Source organism: Scyliorhinus torazame, chromosome 9 (assembly GCF_047496885.1).
Source record: "Scyliorhinus torazame isolate Kashiwa2021f chromosome 9, sScyTor2.1, whole genome shotgun sequence".
NCBI classification, from domain to species: Eukaryota; Metazoa; Chordata; class Chondrichthyes; order Carcharhiniformes; family Scyliorhinidae; genus Scyliorhinus; species Scyliorhinus torazame.
This window is the reverse complement of record NC_092715.1, coordinates 141909918-141930207: the sequence shown is the minus strand read 5'-3', so window position 1 is coordinate 141930207 and position 20290 is coordinate 141909918. Positions and strand designations below refer to the sequence as shown.

The following is a 20290-nucleotide window of genomic DNA, read 5'->3' as shown; positions in this document are numbered from 1 at the left end:
AACACCTTTACATCTGATTCTACCTTCTTTCTTTCAAATTGCAGATTGAATTCTACCATATTATGATCACTGCCTCCTAAGTGTTCCCTTACTTTCAGATCTTTAATCAAGTCTGGCTCATTACATAACACTAAATCCAGAATGGCCTGTCCCCTCGTGGGCTCCATCACAAGCGGTTCCAAAAAGCCCTCCTGTAAACATTCAATGAATTCCCTTTCCTTGGGTCCACTGGAAGCATTATTTACCCAGTCCACCTGCATATTGAAGTCCCCCATGATCACTGTGACCTTGCCTTTCTGATATGCACTTTCTATTTCGTGGTGCATTTTGTGCCCCTGGTCCTGACCACTGTCAGGATGTTATAGTTTTTTTGCCTTTGTGGTTCCTCAACTCTACCCACACAGACTCCACATCATCTGACCCCATGTCGTTTAGTGCTATTGATTTAATTTCATTCCTAATTAACAAGGCAACACCGCCCCCTCTGCCCACCTCTCTGTCTTTTCGATAGGTTGTGAATCCCTGAATGTTCAAATGCCAGTCCTGAACCCCCTGCAACCACGTCTGTGATGCCTACCACATCATACCTGCCAGTTACAAACTGGGCCACAAGCTCATCTACCTTGTTCCGTACACTGCGCGCATTTAAATATAGCACCTTTAATTCTCTATTGACCGTCCCTTTTTGTTTCCTTAGTGTGGTGGACCTTGGTTTACTGAGCCTTTCCATACACTGTGTCATATTTTGTGAGATGGGGACTATCGTAACCTCTCCTGAGTTCTGTCTTTTCGTGCTTTTTTGTATTCCTAAGCAGCTACGCTTCCCACTGATTACTTCACCTCTTGGTTCCCTGACTTTCCCTTCCCCCCCAATCTCTAGTTTAAAGTCCTATTGACCGCCCTATTTACTCTTTTCGCCAGAACACGGGTCCCAGCTCGGTTCAGGTGGAGACCATCCCAACGGTATAGGTCCCCCCTGTCCCAAAACTGATGCCAGTGTCCCATGAAAAGGAACCCCTCTTTCCCACACCACGTGTTAACTTCCCTTATTCTTGCCTCCCTATGCCAATTTGCACGTGGCTCGGGCAGTAAACCGGAGATTATGACCCTTGAGGACCTGTTTTTTTAATTTGAATCCTAGCTCTTTATAATCTCTAAACAGGTCCTCTTTCCTAGACTTGCCTATGTTGTTGGTACCAACATGGACCACAACAACTGGATCCCCCCCCCCCCTCTCCAGTATCCTTTCAAGCCGGTCAGAGATGTCCCGCACCCTAGCCGGGCAGGCAACATACCATGCGGGACTCTTTATCCTGCTCACAAAGGATACTATCTATCCCCCTGATAATAGAATCCTCTACAACTACATCTTGCCTATTTACTCCCTCCCCTTGAATGGCCTGCTGAACCATGGCACCTTGGTCAGCTGACTCATCCTTCCTGCAACCCTGTTCGCCATGCACACAGGGAGCAAGTGCCTCATACCTGTTGGACAGGGTCAAGGGCTAAGGCTCCTGAGTTCCTGACTGCTGATTCCCTTTACCTGCCTGACTTGCAGTCACACTCTGCTGTCCCTGGCCACTGGCAGGATTTAAACTACTTACTCTGACAGGTGTGACTGCCTACTGAAACACAGTGTCCAGGTAAGTCTCCCCCTCCCGGATGTGCCTCAGTGTTTGAAGCTCAGACTCCAGCTCATCAACTCTGAGCCGGAACTCTTCGAGCAGCCAACACTTACTGCAGATGTGGTCGCTGCATCTCATCGTTAACAATGGATTCTAGAATCTTGCCAACAACCAGGGTTAGGCTAATTGGCCTATAATTTTCCATCTTTTTCCTTGTTCCCTTCTTGAACAGGGGGGTTACAACAGCGATTTTCCAATCCTCTGGGACTTTCCCTGACTCCAGCGACTTTTGAAAGATCATAACTAACGCCTCCACTATTTCTTCAGCTATCTCCTTTAGAACTCTAGGATGTAGCCCATCTGGGCCCAGAGATTTATCAATTTTTAGACCTCTTAGTTTCTCTAGCACTTTCTCCTTTGTGATGGCTACCATATTCAACTCTGCCCCCTGACTCTCCGGAATTGTTGGTATATAACTCATGTCTTCTACTGTGAAGACTGACGCAAAGTACTTATTTAGTTCCTCAGCTATTTCCTTGTCTCCCATCACTAGATTACCAGCGTCATTTTGGAGCGGCCCAATGTCAACTTTTGCCTCCCGTTTGTTTTTAATGTATTTAAAGAAACTTTTACTATCATTCCTAATGTTACTGGCTAGCCTACCTTCATATTTGATCCTCTCTTTCCTTATTTCTCTCTTTGTTATCCTCTGTTTGTTTTTGTAGCCTTCCCAATCTTCTGACTTCCCACTACTCTTTGCCACATTCTAGGCTTTCTCTTTTGCTTTGATGCATTCCCTAACTTCCTTTGTCAGCCATGGCTGCCTAATCCCCCCTCTGATAACCTTTCTTTTCTTTGGGATGAACCTCTGTACTGTGTCCTCAATTACTCCCAGAAACTCCTGCCATTGCTGTTCTACTGTCTTTCCCACTAGGCTCTGCTCCCAGTCGACTTTCGTCAGTTCCTCCCTCATGCCCCTGTAGTTACCTTTATTTAACTGTAACACCTTTACATCTGATTCTACCTTCTTTCTTTCAAATTGGAGATTGAATTTTACCATATTATGATCACTGCCTCCTAAGTGCTCCCTTACTTTAAGATCGTTAATCAAGTCTGGCTCATTACATAACACTAAGTCCAGAATGGCCTGGTCCCTTGTGGGCTCCATCACAAGCTGTTCCAAAAAGCCCTCCTGTAAACATTCAATGAATTCCCTATCCTTGGGTCCACTGGCAGCATTATTTACCCAGTCCACCTGCATATTGAAGTCCTCCATGATCACTGTGACCTTGCCTTTCTGACATGCACTTTCTATTTTGTGGTGCATTTTGTGCCCCCGGTCCTGACCACTGTTAGGAGGCCTGTACATAACTCCCATTATTTTTTTTTGCCTTTGTGGTTCCTCAACTCTACCCACACAGACTCCACATCATCTGACCCTATGTTGTTTAGTGCTATTGATTTACACCTAAGCTGCCTTTACTACAGATCCTTGAATACTTTAGACTACTAAAAATTTATCAATAATCTTGAATGAATCTGTAGCCATTTTGTAAAAAATTCCCAATAAGGTGGGTCTGTTTACTTTTTAACCAAGCTCCGAGTTCTAAACAGATTGAGAACAGCTGTAATAACGGGTGTACTGAGTGCATACTAAGGTGAGCTGCACAGGATCCTGTTGGTGAATGAATAATGGAAGTGTCCTAATTTTCAGATGATAGCCTCAGATGCGTCACTGGTGGGAATTGGGCTCAGGGGTCTGTGATTACTGTATCATATTTCTCTTGATGTTTGGCTGCATGGATGTGACTGAAAATGAAGCTGGTAACAAGCATCTTCTTTTCAAGCCAACTCACATAATCTACAAACCTTTGGTCCCTATTACCTAAAAGGACATGTGCACCACGTGCATGGAAACACCATCATCTCCAAGTTCCCCTTTCAGTTAAATACCATCCTGACTTGGGTATATCGTCACTGTGTTAAGATCCTGATCTCTCTGCTAACAGCATTGTGAAAATACCTTAACCAGATGACCTTCAGCCATTCAAGAAGAAGCTGGATTCACCATCACATCCTCAAGGGCAACTCAGAATAGGCAACAAATGCTGGCCTTGCCAGTGACACATATTAACGCGAGAAATATTTTTCAAAAATACATTTCTTAAAGACTAAGTTGGGGCATTGAATGAGTGGGTGGGCATCAGTGCACATTAGAGCAAGACAGATTATAACGATTCTCAAAGCTATTCAGAGACATGCTGCATAAACCCATTAGGATAAGAAAACTCAACTCACAACAACCAGCAAAGATACAATGGTTTCATGTAGGAACCTTGCAAGAAAGCTTTTGACAAAAACTAAGAGCAAGACAATAGGATAATCAATCAAAAGACACAGATGTAATCCTACCCTCGAGTTCAGTCACTTACTTTTGTCATCATTACTTTATAGGCATAAAACTTCTTGCCTTTTCCTTTTCCAAGAGCGCCTTCAAATTTCTCCACAAATTCTTGTGCTTCCCTGAAAATTGGGCAGAAATAACTCAATGAAATAAAAGCTCCACCACATTAAAGGTGTAGCACCGAATTGTATCAAAATCAACATGGCTTGCTTGTCCATGATTAGCAATGACATCACTGTCAAAGTTTATTTCAGGCCAACAAAGTATTGTGTCGTATTGTCCGTAGCATATGGCATGAAGCTAAACATAAGCAAATTCTAAATGCTCAGCCCATTAATATTGAAAATGCTGGCCTTCAAAGGTTATTAGCAATTAGTAATTTCAACTTCACTAGGAAGTAGACGAAGTAAGATAAAGCATACACCTGCTGGAAAGTCTCTTCTAGCACTACTCACAATGTCGCAACTTCCTCTAGCTCTATTTCAGTCATGAGCCTTGTCTTTTGAAGCCATGGTCTTGACTGAAGCTGAAAAATAATGGTTCAATATTCTTCAGGGGCTCTCTATCCCTTTCGAATGGTCAGTCAGTATATCTGGAGCTACGCAACATTCCCATTGAGCACCACCAAGATTTGATTGGGATTCTCCTGGGTTCCTGTTCAGCATAAATAAACAGCCTCAACTCAAGAAAATAGGTCCAGGTCAAAGTGTTATCAGGATGGAGGACAGAACACCTATCTCATCAGAATAATGCCACAAAGAGGAGAATTCAGCTCCGAATGTTGTCAGGCTATTTTAACCCTGAGAATATCACAGCCTAGCCTAATTCTCACCAATATACACACTTGCATCTTTTGCACCTTAGGGAATTTCACCACCTTGACAGATTTGTTTCCATAAAACATAGGCCCATATTTATACCTACACAGAGAGGCTCTCCGTCACAGTAAGGGTAATAGAAATACCCCAAAATTACAAGCCCCACACCTGAACACAGCATTTACCATTTTCCCAGGGATAGGTCTTACATATGTTGTTTACAAAAGCAGCTGATGATTTACTCAACCAGCTCACCATTTAAATCATCAGCTGCCTCCACTGAAGTGGGATTTGGGTAGGCCTGGAGTGTGAAATCCAAATCAGGAGCGAAATTCTCCGTTATCGGCGCAAAGTCTGCCGATCGGCACAAAAAACGGCGCAAATCCGACTTGCGTCACGCCGGAAAAATGGGTCAAAAGTCTCCGGCCCGAAATGGGCTAGCAGCGACGTAACGGGATCCGTGCTTGCGCACGTGGTTCATGCCGTGCAGCGTCATACGCGCCGCACGGTGTGACGCTCATAAGGCCGCGCTGCTCCCCCCCACCAGACCGGAACACCCGACCGGAACACCCGACTGGATGGCTGGCCGCCGCTCAGCCCCGAGGTTCGAGTCACGGGATGTGGAGGCGCTCCTGGATGCAGTGGAGCAGAGGAGGAACGCCCTGTATCCCGGGCACGGCCGCAGAGTTGCCCCACGCCACAGCCGGCGTCTGTGGAGGGAGATGGCAGAGGCCGTCACCGCTGTGGCCCTGAAAACACGGACAGGCACCCAGTGCCACAAGAAGGTGAACGACCTCGTCAGAGCAGGCAGGGTGAGCCTCCCCCATATCCCCGCTCCCACATAACACCCTCCCCCATATCCCCCAAATCACCCCTCCCCCATATCCCCCCTCCCCATATCCCCCTCCCATATCCCCCCTCTCCCATTACCGCATATCCCCATATCCCCCCTCCCCCATATCCCCCCTCCCCCATATCCCCCCTCCCCATATCGCCCATATCCCCCCTCCCCCATATCCCCCCTCCACCATACCCCCCTCCCCCATATCCCCCATATCCCCCTCCCCCATATCCCCCCTCCCCATATCCCCCCTCCCCCATACCCCCCTCCCCCATATCCCCCTTCCCCCATATCCCCCTCCCCCATATCCCCCTCCCCCATATCACCCTTCCCCCATATCCCCCTCCCCCATATCCCCAATAGCCCACATATCCTCCCCGCCCCCATATGCCCCCCTCCCACACATCTGCAATATCCCCCCTCCCCCATATCCCCCCTCCCCATATACCCCCTCCCCATATCCCCCTCCCCATATCCCCCCTCCCCCATTACCGCATATCCCCATATCCCCCCTCCCCCATATCCCCCCTCCCCCATATCCCCCCTCCCCATATCCCCCATATCCCCCCTCCCCCATATCCCCCCTCCACCATACCCCCCTCCCCCATATCCCCCATATCCCCCTCCCCATATCCCCCCTCCCCATATCCCCCCTCCCCATATCCCCCATATCCCCCCTCCCCCATATCCCCCTTCCCCCATATCCCCCTCCCCATATCCCCCCTCCCCCATATCCCCCTTCCCCCATATCCCCCTCCCCCATATCCCCAATAGCCCACATATCCCCCCCGCCCCCATATGCCCCCCTCCCACACATCTGCCATATCCCCCCTCCCCCATATCCCCCCTCCCCATATACCCCCTCCCCATATCCCCCTCCCCCATATCCCCCTCCACATACCCCTCCATATCCCCCATATCCCCCATATCCCCCCTCCCCATACCCCCCTCCCCATATACCCCATATACCCCCTCCCACATATCCCCCTCCCCCATATCCCCCTCCCCCATATCCCCCCTCCCCCAAATCCCCCTCCCCATATCCCCCTCCCCATATCCCGCATATCCCCATATCCCCCCTCCCCCATATCCCCCCTCCCCACATCCCCCATATCCCCCCTCCCCATATCCCCCTCCCCCATATCCCCCCTCCTCCATATCCCCCATATCCCCCCTCCCCATATCCCCCTCCCCATATCCCCCCTCCCCCATATCCCCCTCCCCATATCCCCCTCCCCATATCCCCCCTCCCCCATATCCCCCTCCCCATATCCCCCTCCCCATATCCCCCCTCCCCCATATCCCCCCTCCTCCATATCCCCCATATCCCCCACCCCATATCCCCCTCCCCCATATCCCCCCTCCCCATATCCCCCATATCCCCCCTCCCCCATAGCCCCCATATACCCCTCCGCCTATCCCCCCTCCCCCATATCCCCCATATCCCCTCTCCCCTATATCCCCCCTCCCCCATATCCCCCATATCCCCCCTCCCCATATCACCCCGCCCCCATATCCCCCTCCCCCATATCCCACCTCCCCATATCCCCTCCATATCCCCCCTCCCCATATCCCCTCCATATCCCCATATCCCCATAAACCTCCTCCCCATATCCCCCTCCCCATATCCCCCTCCCCCATACCCCCTCCCCCATATCCCCAATATCCCCCTCTCCCATATCCCCCTCCCCAATAGCCCCCTCCCCCATATCCCCCTCCCCATGATCCCCCTCCCCATATCCCCCTCCCCATATCCCCCATATCCCCCTCCCCCATATCCCCCTCCCCATATCCCCCCTCCCCATATCCCCCATATCCCCCTCCCCATAACCCCTTCCCCCATACCCCCCCTCCGCCATATCCCCCATATCCCCCCTCCCCCATATCCCCCCTCCCCCATATCCCCCATATCCCCCCTCCCCATATCCCCCCTCACCATATCCCCCTCCCCCATATCCCCCATATCCCCTGTCCCCCATATCCCCCCCCATATTCCCCATATCCCCCTCCCATATCCCCCTCCCCCAAATCCCCCCTCCCCCCATATCCCCCATATTCCCCCTCCCCATATCCCCCCATATCCCCATCCCCCATATCCCCCCTCCCCCATATCCCCCTCCCCATATCCCCCTCCCCATACCCCCTCCCCCATATCCCCCTCTCCCATGTCCCCCCTCCCCCATATCCCCCTCCCCATATCCCCCCTCCCCATATCCCCCATATCCCCCTCCCCATATCCCCCTCCCCATATCCCCCATATCCCCCTCCCCATATCCCCCCTCCTCCATATCCCCCCTCCCCCATATCCCCCATATCCCCCACATCCCCCCTCCCCCATATCCCCCTCCCCATATCCCCCCTCCCCCATATCCCCCCTCCCCCATATCCCCCCTCCCCCATATTCCTCATATCCCCCCTCCCATATCCCCCCTCCCCCATATCCCCCATATTCCCCTCCCCATATCCCCCCATATCCCCATCCCCCATATCCCCCCTCCCGCATATCCACCCTCCCCCATATCCCACCTCCACCATATCCCCCCTCCCCCATATCCCCCCATATCCCCCATATCCCCCCGCCCCATATCCCCCTCCCCATATCCCCCCTCCCCCATATCCCTCCTCCCCCATATCCCCATATCCCCCTCACCCATATCCCCCCTCCCCCATAGCCCCCCTCCCTCATATCCCCCCTTCCCCCATATCCCTCCCCTCCCCCATATCCCCCTCCCCCATATCCCCCTCCCCATATCCCCCCTCCCCCATATCCCCCCTCCCCCATATCCCCCCTCCTCCATATCCCCCATATCCCCAAGGGAATCCAGCCCTAACCTTAACCTCTGCAATGCACGTGCAACCGATGAACGGTCATCACGTCGACGGGACTTCGACCCATCCGGAAGGGAGAATATCGGCAGGCCCAAAATCGTCCACCTTGCGCAGACCCGTGCCATTCTCCGACGTCAGCGGCGCCATTAACGCCACGCCGACTTTTCTCCCTTCGGAGACTTCGGCAACCAGCGGGGGCGGGATTCACGGCGGCCAACGGCCATTCTCCGACCCGCTGGGGGGTCGGAGAATGACGCCCCAGGTAAGAGCAAGTCTGAACTTGGTGCATTCATTTGAATGACCAGATAGCCCTTTGGAAAATTAAGTTACTTCTTTGGATCTAGTTCCAGGACACCTTTGGGTGAGGTCAGGTGCCTTTTGGAGTAGGGAAGGTGCCCTTGAGAATTGGTAAAAGGAGGCATTATTGGACATAAGGTGCGAAATTCTCCGTTATCGGCGGAAAGTCCGCCGATTGGCGAAAAAACGGCGCAAATCCGACTTGCGTCACGTCGGAAAAATGGGTCAAAAGTCTCCGGCACAAAATGAGCTAGCAGCGACGTAACGGGATCCGCGCTTGCGCAGTGGTTCACGCCGTGCAGCATCATACGCGCCGCACGGCGTGACGGCTCATAAGGCTGCGCTGCTCCCCCCCACCCGACCGGAACACCCGACCAGAACACCCGACTGGATGGCTGGCCGCCGCTCAGCCCCGAGGTTCGTGTCACGGGATGTGGAGGCGCTCCTGGACGCGGTGGAGCAGAGGAGGGACGCCCTGTATCCCGGGCACGGCCGCAGAGTTGCCCCACGCCACAGCCGGCGTCGGTGGAGGGAAGTGGCAGAGGCCGTCACCGCTGTGGCCCTGACACCACGGACAGGCACCCAGTGCCACAAGAAGGTGAACGACCTCGTCAGAGCAGGCAGGGTGAGCCTCCCACATATCCCCCCTCCCCCATATCCCCCCTCCCCCATATCCCCCCTCCCCATATCCCCCCTCCCCCATATCCCCCTCCCCATATCCCCCCTCCCCCATATCCCCCCTCCCCCATATCCCCCCTCCCCCATATCCCCCCTCCCCATATCCCCCCTCCCCCATATCCCCCCTCCCCCATATCCCCCCTCCCCCATATCCCCCATCCCCCATATCCCCCAAATCCCCCCTTCCCCCAAATCCCCCTCCCCATATCCCCCCTTTCCCCATATCCCCCTCCCCCATATTCCCCCCTCCCCCATATCCCCCCTTCCCCATATCCCCCCTCCCCATATCCCCCCTCCCCCATATTCCCCCTACCCATATCCCCCCTCCCCATATCCCCCCTCCCCCATATCCCCCCACCCCCATATCCCCCCTCCCCCATATCCCCCCTCCCTCATATCCCCCCTCCCCCATATCCACCCTCCCCATATCCCCCCTCCCCCATATCCCCCCTCCCCATATCCCCCCTCCCCCATATCCCCCCTCCCCATATCCCCCCTCCCCCATATCCCCCCTCCCCCATATCCCCCCTCCCCCATATCCCCCATATTCCCCCAAATCCCCCCTCCCCCATATCCCCCAAATCCCCCCTCCCCATATCCCCCCTCCCCCATATCCCCCCTCCCCCATATCCCCCATATCCCCAAGTGAATCCAGCCCTAACCTTAACCTCTGCAATGCACGCGCAACCGATGGCGTGCATTCATATACCTGCCTAACAGTGTTGCCTTTTACCCCTGCCACCCCCCCCCACAGGATAAGCGCGCACGCAACAATAGGGAGCATGTGAGGACTGGAGGAGGCCCCGCTGATGAGAGGCCACTGACCGAACACGAGGAAAGGGCCTTGGAACTGGCTGGCGGACCTGACGACCGGGAGGTTGCTGATGCAGAGGTCGGGGGCATACTAGCAAGTGAGCCACCGACAGCCCGTCCCCATATCCCCCCTCCCCTATATCCCCCTCCCCCATATCACCTGATCACTGCCTGATGTCTAACCATGCATGCTTCATTGTGTATCGCAGGAGCAAACGTCCAGGCACCCATCCCCGCAGATCCAGACCGCCCGCAGGATGCCCCTCGGAGGCCACGGGAGACGGAGAGACCCGGACCCTCCAGCATGCGACGCCCGCAGGATGCCCCTCGGAGGCCACGGGAGACGGAGAGACCCGCACCCGCCGGCATGCGACGCCCGCAGGATGCCCCTCGCACACCACGGGAGACGGAGAGACACGGACCCTCCAGCATGCGACGCTCGCAGGATGCCCCTCGCACACCACGGGAGACGGAGAGACCTGGAGCAACAGGGAGACGACACCCCCATCACGTGCGGGAGAGACCACCCAGCGACGAGGGGGGGCAGCCACAGGCCCCCGTCACATCCGAGCCAGGACACCACTACCCAGGACACCACTACCCAGGACACCACTACCAAGGACACCACTACCCGGGACACCACTACCCGGGACAGCACTGCCCAGGACACCCCTATCCGGGACAGCACTACCCAGGAAGACGAAATACCGGACAGTGACTCAGAGTGGATGGGTGGAGACGAACCCCCACCCCAAAGTGCCATGGACTCAGAGTGGGACGAAGAGCACGACACAACGCCACTGCTGTCACCAACACCCTCCACCATCGCAGAAACACTCACCTCGGTTGGGCACTTTAGTGATGAGGCGTCTGGTACACTCACTGGTGCGCACAACACAGCCGTCCCGGTACAGCAGGTGGAGGTAGGAACAGCAGAGGGGCCGGGCGGTCGGAGGGCAGCCCAGCCCAAGCGAACATCTGCCGCCCAGATGGATCCCGGGTTCCTGCAGTTACCACACCCACACATAGATCCGATGCAACCACCGACCCGGAGACGAGCGAAGAGGGTGACGGCCGGCTTGCGGCGGCTGCAGCCGCAGGTGGAGGAGTCCACCCGCGTCCAGGAGCTGGGAGTGGTGCCGGTCATGCGTGCCACCCAGGCTGACACCGCACGGGTGGCGTCCGCGGTGGAGGCAATGGGTGCGACAGTGTCAGACATGGGGAACGGTTTGCGAGGCCTGGGGCTTTCCGTGCAGGCGGCGTCTGTGGCCCAGGACATGGCTGCCCTCTCACAGGAGGCCATGAGCCAGTGCCAGCGCCAGATGGCAGAGGCGCTCAACGCCATAGCCCAGTCTCTGCAGGCCATGGCCCAGTCTCAGCAGGCCATGGCCCAGTCTCAGCAGGCCATGGCCCAGTCTCTGCAGGCCATCGCTGAGGGCATCGGCGCCAGTGGCCATGTGCGAGCCGGCGTCGCACTGTCACAGACAGGGTTTGCCAACCCCCTGGGCTCCATGGCTGCAAACCTGCAGACCCCTGTCAATACCAGCACGGGCCTCCAGGACTGGCAGCGCCAGATGTCAGGGGGGGCGTCGGATGGCCAGTCCGTTCGCAACCCCCACCCATGTAGAGGCCTGGGGGCCATCGGGCACCCCGAGGGAGGAGGAGGTGGTGTGGTCCGTCCCGGCTCCCCCTGTAGGGGAGGTCCCGGTACACCGCGACACCTCGGACTCCCCCCCTTCCGTCCCAGGTGCATCGGGTGGGCAACGGGCAGGACAGGCTGGCAGCTCACCATCCCAGTCGCCCGGGCCGCAGCCTGGCCCATCTAGGCCAGGACGCCCCAGGAAACGGCCGCCAAAGGGATCCAATGTCAGAGGGCAGGAATCACAGGACTCCACCTCCAGTTCTGCTGGACCATCTGGGGAGCCACGTAGACATAGTCAAAGGGCCCGTAAGGCCAAACAATTAGACACTGAGTAAGTTGGCACGGGTGCAGGGCACAGATGAGCTTTAGGGGCTAGGGCACGTGCATGAACTCCTTTGGTTATTAAAGTCAATGTTACACCTACAGGAGCTGCCTTTGTGCTCTGTCCAAAGCGTGCGGGGGTGTCATGTACGTTGAGCGCAAGTGTGTGTGTGAAGGGTGGTCTTACCTCAGCCCCAGGTGAGTCTGCCCCCTTCCCCCTGGGCAGAGGACGGGACCGTGCGCTGCAGTGTCACAGCCGCATGCAGGGATGGTCCGGGTGGATGGTGGTACTGTGGCCATGGGTCAGACATAGTCCAACGATGTGGAGCCAGGAGCTCACCGCAGGGCGGGTTGTCATCATCCTCCATGGCCTGCAATAGACACGCGTCCACCCGCAACTGTGTGAGCCCGGCCCGTTGTGCCGCAGGTGGATCGGCAATGGAGGGGGTGGTGTGCATGCGGGTGGGGTGGGTGGGGTTGGGGAGGGGGTTGAGGGTGCTGGGTGGGTGGATGGGTGGGGGGTGTGGGTGGTCGGCTGTTGCCATGGTGTGCGGTCTGTGGCCATACTACCCGATTCCCACGCCCATCTAGTCAGTGAAGCGGGCGGCTATCAGTCTGTCCCGTGCCCGCTGGGCCAGCCGGTAACGGTGGACAGCCACCCGCCTGTGTCTACCCCGTCTGCCCTGACCATTACCCCCATCCCCCTCATCTGGGGAGGACTGCGCCTCTTCCTGCTGCTCCTCCACTCCGCCCTCCTCTGCCTGCGGCACATCGCCCCTCTGCTGGGCTATGTTGTGCAGGACGCAGCACACCACAATGATGCGGCCGACCCTATCTGACCGATACTGGAGGGCGCCGCCAGAGAGGTCCAGGCACCTGAAACGCATCTTCAGCACGCCAAAGCACCTCTCTATCACTCCCATTGTCGCTACATGGGCATCATTGTAGCGGTTCTCCGCCTCATTGCGTGGCCTCCATATAGGCATCATCAGCCACGATCGCAATGGGTAGCCCCTGTCGCCCAGCAACCAGCCCCTCAGCCGGGGATGGCGTCCCTCGTACATGCCGGGGATGGATGACCGCGACAACACGTATGAGTCGTGTACACTGCCTGGGTAACGGGCGCAGACGTGCAGGATCATCATGCGGTGGTCGCAGACCACCTGTATGTTCATCGAATAGGTCCCCTTCCTATTGGTGAACACGGCCCTGTTATCTGCAGGTGGCCGCACGGCGACGTGCATCCCATCGATCGCGCCCTGGACCATGGGGAACCCAGCCACGGCAGAGAAGCCAACGGCCCGGGCATCTTGGCTGGCCCGGTCCACGGGGAAGCGGATGTAGCGGTGCGCCATGGCATATAGGGCATCTGTCACTGCCCGGATGCACCGATGCACCGATGTCTGCGATATGCCGGACAGGTCCCCACTCGGTGCCGGGAATGACCCCATTGCATAAAGGTTCAGGGCCACTGTAATCTTGACGGACACGGGGAGAGGGTGTCCCCCGCCAGTGCCACGCGGTGACAGGTGTGCCAGCAGGTGGCAGATGTGTGCCATGGTTTCCCGCCTCATCCGGAGTCTCCTCCTGCATTCCCGGTCCGTGAGGTCCTGGTATGACTGCCGGGGCCGGTACACACGGGGCGCCCTCGGGTGCCTCCGTTGCCGTGGGGCCGCGGCGTCCTCCTCCCCCTCCTCGTCCTGTCGGTCAGGTGTCCCTCCAGCCTGGGCGGCTGCCGCCTGTCCCTCTGCGGCAGCCTGCGCCGCCTCTCTGGCACGCTCCTCCTCCTCCCCCTCCTCCTCCTCCTCATCCAGGGCAACATAGACATGAGCGGCTGCCGCCACGGCGGCCAACATAGCTGGATGAGCGGAAAACATGACGGCCTGGTGGGGGGGGAGGGGAACGACGACATGTCATCATTGCCCATATCCCCTCCTCCCCCCAGCCAGGTGGCATGGACCGCATGGGTCCAACTGTTGGAGGCTGGCACCTGGCCAGGTGGACCAACTCACTTGCCCTCGCATCCCCCTCCCCGGCACGGACCCCCCCCCAACCTCCACCCCGGCACGGACCCCCCCCCCAACCTCCACCCCGGCACTGACCCCCCCCCCCCAACCACCACCCCGGCACGGACCCCCCATCCCCCTCCCCGGCACGGACCCCCCCCCATCCCCCTCCCCGGCACGGACCCCCCCATCCCCCTCCCCGGCACGGACCCCCCATCCCCCTCCCCGGCACGGACCCCCCCCCAACCTCCACCCCGGCACGGACCCCCCCCCATCCCCCTCCCCGGCACGGATCCCCTCCCGGCACTCCCCCGGAGCCCAGCCTACTCTAACCACCCACCACTCCCCCCCCCCCTCCGCCGCACGCACACACACACACACAACCCGAGACACACCTCTCCTCACGCATTCAGACTGCGGCCACGCCATCGCCTGCCCAGAGCCAACCCCCCAGGCCGTCACTCACCTCCACGCTGGTCGGCGTGAACCTGGAGCACAGGGTCATGCCGATGAAAAGGAGGTTTAATTTACGTCGACGTGAACGGTCATCACGTCGACGGGACTTTGGCCAATCCGGAAGGGAGAATATCGGCAGGCCGAAAATCGGCTGCCTTGCGCAGACCCGTGACCTTCTCCGATGGCAGCGGCGCCATTAACGCCCCGCCGACTTTTCTCCCTTCGGAGACTTCGGCAACCGGCGGGGGCGGGATTCACGGCGGCCAACGGCCATTCTCCGACCCGCTGGGGGGTCGGAGAATGACGCCCAAGAAGTGTATAAACTCAATACTATCAAACTTATTAGAAGCTAATCGAATTGTCAACGGATCTGTAAGAAGCACATGTGAAAGGGATCTGACAGAGATAGCTGTCAAGGCATTTAAAAGTACAGCTATTTATTTATTTGAAAAAAATGCCTGGAGACTAAATAATGTGGGACTAGGAATTCCATTGCTTGCTTTTATAAGGGATTGTGCACTTAAATTATTATTATTATTATAAAGTTTAATTTAATTGAATGAATGCAAATTTAGTAAATGTTTTTCATGAATAAGGATTTATTTAAAAAAGTGAAGTCTGCAATGGACACATTACTTTAGTTTATAGAACTCTATTTTATCTAAATTCTGCATGGGTTTTGAGTTATGATGGGGTAGCTGGAACCAGATGACCAGTAAATTGCCCAAAGCACCACTTCAAGGATTCTTGTAAGTGTGACATGAAGGTCCTAAACATGGGTTATTGCACCTGGGAGTCACTAGCTGACAATTGAGGAAAATGGCAACACCTCCTGTGGGCTGGCATGCACCACCACGATGACCATCGACTACAGTGGATTGGCAACAGACACCAATGCCAAAAACAACAAACCACGACAATACTTAGCAGTTTCATGTGCGGCACCTGTGACAGAATCGGTCTCTGAAGGATTGGTCTCTTCAGCCATCAGCAAAGCTGTACCATCTGAAATGGATTGTTTGTTGTGTGTCCATCATCTTTCATAAACAGAAGGATGCCAGTGATGAGTGGATGGCCAAGGACCGTCTTTTCATCATCTGCCATAAAATTGTCCTGCACCCTCTTCCTACTAGAAATGTGAGTAAAGGGGACCAGTTCCACTGAAATGATGCCTGTTAAAATACTCAGCACTAAAAGTACAAGGCAGAATCTTCCCTGCAAACAGGGGCAAGCTACAAGGTGAGACCAGAGGAATTTCTGAGAAAGACGTGTCTGGTCATTGGCCCAATGTGTTCTTACCTCCAGGTGATCTTCCCAAAGGCAGGTCTGCACCTGTTGAAGCCATTTGCATAACTGAGTGCCCATTTTGTGGGGTAACTGAGGATGCTACCCCACCTCTCCCTCTAACTCTCCCAGCTTTGTTATTGAAAATATGGAAAGATGTGTCATTTGAAACATGGAAGTCTGGCAATATCTGGTCTGAGAGAAACATGAGAGGATCCAGGGAAAGATCCCACAAAGGGTTAATAGCACCTGCAAAGAGCAGAATTGTAAAATGCAGATATCCTTGGTCAAGCAGGCTTAGCAAACAAGACAAACAGGATTTTGAATGAAGCCAAAAACAATGGCTCACACCTTCATTGAAAGTAACTATCTTAGTTGGCAGCTGGAAAAGAATGGATGAGGTTCAGTTGAATTTGGTGAGAATTCTAGGTGTGAAAATTTGCTAATACCAGGTAAATTAAAGAAAACTGGAGACTATCAGTCTACGAGAAACATAATTCAAAGCCAAAATCAAAGTCAAAATTATGAGCTGAGGACACAATTGGAAAATAAAACGATAGAAATGACAGGAATTAAAATTCACACCTCTATTGAAACCAAACAAAGGAAACAATGCAATCAGATCTATGAGATTAAGTCATGTCAAAATGAATACTTAGTTGGATTAGAATGTTTAGATCATAAATACTTTTTACAATCAAAGTGAAAAAAGTTACTTTCAATAAAGTCATAAAAACTAGATAACTGTTAGAAAAATATATAAACCCGAAGAAAGGGAACAGCAGGAACTACCAGAACCAGAACTCAGAGAGAGGCGGAGAAGCAGCTCAGAGTCAGATTACAGTCAGCTCGGCCATGGGAAAGGGACAGGGCAAAGCAGCCAAGCTAAAATAGCTAATACATCTAAAGAAGACTAGAATTTAAAGAGTAGGCAGAGTCAGCTCAGAGTCAGCTCAGAGATAGCCAGCTCTCACAGCTCGGTACATGGGAAGGATAGGACATAGCAACCGAGCTCATCAGCGAATACATCAAAAGAAGACCAGATTTTAAAAAGAAGATTGATTGTCAAGGTGGGCCTGAAGGTCCCTTCAACCAACCAGAAGGATCCAGAAGCAAGATCTTTTTCCTTTCTGTAAAGAAAGTATTTGCAGCTTTTAAAAGAAAAAATATAATAATAAAATAACTTAATTTAACCTGAAAAAGTGGTTATTTCAAAATCTACTTTACTTACTTAGCAATGTGGGACCCAGGATCGATGCTACTAAGTGGTAAGTAGATGAAATCTTCGATGAAGGTATGTTATACCGGGGGATAACTTGAAAATATAGTTTGACCTGACTAGCACGCACTGAAGTCTGCATCGGAGTCAGGGAGTGAGAATCCCTATTTCACCATTTAGAATGTCGGCCCTTTTTGGTAAAGGGGGACTTCTAAGAATAGTGGTGAGTTTTCAACAACAGCTTGCACACCCCTTCCCCACCCTGGCAATTGCAGGCCAAATCAGGCAGTTGCTTGTTGTAACTCCCCACCAAAACCACAGCCACCAATAGACCACAGCTGCCATCAGCCATTCTGTGGAAGGGTTTCCCTTCCAGAGGGATGACCAGGCAGCTGTGGCCACCATTAATCAAGATAGAGGTGGCCTTGAAGTCCCCTCTTGCAGACGCAGTGACAATCTCTGCCATCCTTCCAAAGTTGTAGGTGCTCTGATTGGGCCTGCAGTCTCAAGGACCCATCCTTTCTTGGATGGTAAAGCTGAATGAGGACTTCTAATAGACTGCCTCCAGTTAGATTTCCCAGACGGGCATCCTAACAGGCAGTGTAGTGTTAGGACCAGGAAGCTTCCGGCTTATACTTACAGCTTAAGGGCGAGAAAATCTGCCCGCAGTGAACGTCCTTTGAGTCATTATGCCCCACATCCCCGCAATACCGACTGGGTTGAAACCAATCCCATTGCAATTTTACTGTATTAGCTATTTAGTTTCAAAAGTGTCCTGGTCACAATTTTAAACGTTGCCATAAACTGTTATAAATCAGATGCACCCACTTCAGTAATTGTAATTTCTGTTTCATGGGCGAGGGTTTGTTTCGTAAAGTTGCAATTAGTTTCTTTTTTTCTTCCACTTCATCCTTCAGCTTGGCCACATCTTCTTTTGTAATGATTTCTTCTTCTTCAGATTCTTCTTCTGAGCTAGAAACCAAAATAAAACTATTTACCATTACTGTATAGCTTTATCTTATAAAGAAAACTATTTACAATGTGAGTTCTGGGTGGCGAGGTAGCACAGTGGGTAGCACTATTGCTTCACAGCTCCAGGGTCTCAGGTTCGATTCCCGGCTTGAGTCACAGCAATGAAGTAACTGTGAAAAGCCCCTAGTCGTCACATTCCGGCGCCTGTTCGGGGACACAGAGGGAGAATTCAGAATGTCCAAATTACCTAACAGCACGACTTTAGGGACTTGTGGAGGAAACCAGAGTACCTGGAGGAAACCCACGCAGACACGGGAGAACGTGCAGACTCCACACAGACAATGACCTAGGGTGTCATTTAATGCAAGTCACTGGGCCCAGTCTGCAAGAGCTCTGCATCACCCCTTTTGGAGAAGTGGCCAATAATGGGCCTACCCAAGAATCGAGGACCCAAGGGGCGGAAATCCTTCCTCCAGAGAATTACAGGTCAATCAGAGGTCGAAGCTGTCCATTAGAGGCAACACCATGGCCACAGGCGAGTGAGGGTGAGGCAGGTGTTGTGGGGTGAGGGGGGGGGGGGGGTTGCAGGAGAAGGGGGAGTGGGCTTTTGGCAGTATGGACAGCGAGGTGCCCTCAGGGGTCCTGTCCCCCATCCCACTTCCTGTTGCTAGATCCCTCAAAACCCTGGGATCCCCCCCAACTCCTGGGAACCAGCAGGCAAACAGGACATGGGTTGTTTTTTTGAGCTTCCCTGTCAGTGGTTGGTTGAATACCAGAAACAACACAATGAGGCCCTTAATTGGGAATTAATTGCAGTGGGTCGTGAAAACCATCCACAAGCCTTCCTGACCTAGACTTAATCAAGGCAGAGGTTGGAAGGCAGCAGGGTACAAACCAGCATGGGCCTGTTCGATTAAGTGAACTCTCACCTCCAAACCGGCCTCGGAGGAGGGCATTAAATTCCACCCTTGGTAACGTCTGATAAATGAACTGATGGTTTGGTTCCAGCATTAGAAATGAAGTTCAGTGATACAATGACAATAAAATTGCAGTCCTGATCCTGAGAAAGTGTAACTTACATCAGAAACAAGTCGTCAGGCAGAATATTATTGAAGCGTCACATTCCTGCCTACCAGCTGGTGAGCTGGCAAGAGACTCATGATGCTTCTGTTCCAGAAGGCCCACTGAACCTCAAGCCAATCAGACAGTGGTGAGGCTAGAGGCAGGCCTTCTTCTGGAATCGAGACCCCGGGACAGAAGACTCACTTAGCGAAGGTTGCCGACCAATCAGAAGCCAGCAGCTCTTGTGCTCAGCAGTGCCATGAAAGAGGCTGTGACGAACACCCTCTGGAGCCCCATGATCACATAGCAACCCAAGACAAAGGTAAGTGATGTGGGGGCAGAGGCCAGAGCTTTGTAGGGTGGGGGTCACAGGGAAAGGGTTGCAGGTGATTCAACAGAAAGGGCAAGGGGTTGGCCACATGCCCCCTCCACGCCCCCCCCCCCCCCGCCTCACTTCCCAATGTCCAGTCTCTTTATCAGCCACTAAATGTCTTTGATCAAGAGACCAACCCCCAACTCCCCACCTCCCCCATCCCGCACCCACCACTCACTACACCCCGGAAGTGACAAGCTGCTCGCAGGGTTACAGCTGTCGTGCATGCCGCATGATCACAAATGCCATATCAGAGGTTATTGCAGAAAATAAAATCTCATGGGGTATGTTGGCATGGATAGAAGATTGGCTGACTAACAGGAAGCAGGAAATAGTCATAAATGGGCTTTTTCAGGTTGGCAAGATGAATTGAGTGGTGTGCCGCAGGGATCAGTACTGCGACCTCAACTGTTTACAATTTATATAAATGACTTGGATGATAAGAACAGCATGGTAGCATTGTGGACAGCACAATTGCTTCACAACTCCAAGGTCCCAGGTTCGATCCCGGCTTGGGTCACTGTCTGTGCGGCGTCTGCACATCCTCTCCGTGTGTGCGTGGGTTTCCTCCGGGTGCTCCGGTTTCCTCCCACAGTCCAAAGATGTGCAGGTTAGGTGGATTGGCCATGATAAATTGCCCTTAGTGTCCA

At 53.9% G+C, this 20290-nt stretch overlaps 1 protein-coding gene across 1 annotated transcript in view; it reads right to left on the bottom strand.

Moving 5' to 3' along the window:
• tmc1 (transmembrane channel-like 1) overlaps window positions 1–20290 on the bottom strand; it is a 153100-nt gene that overhangs the window by 113182 nt on the left and 19628 nt on the right. Inside the window, exons 4-5 of the mRNA XM_072517636.1 lie at window positions 18062–18205; window positions 4058–4148 (exon numbers count right to left, since the gene is read on the bottom strand). Coding sequence (XP_072373737.1) covers window positions 4058–4148; window positions 18062–18205 — 235 coding nt within the window. The remainder of the gene's footprint in view (window positions 1–4057; window positions 4149–18061; window positions 18206–20290) is intronic.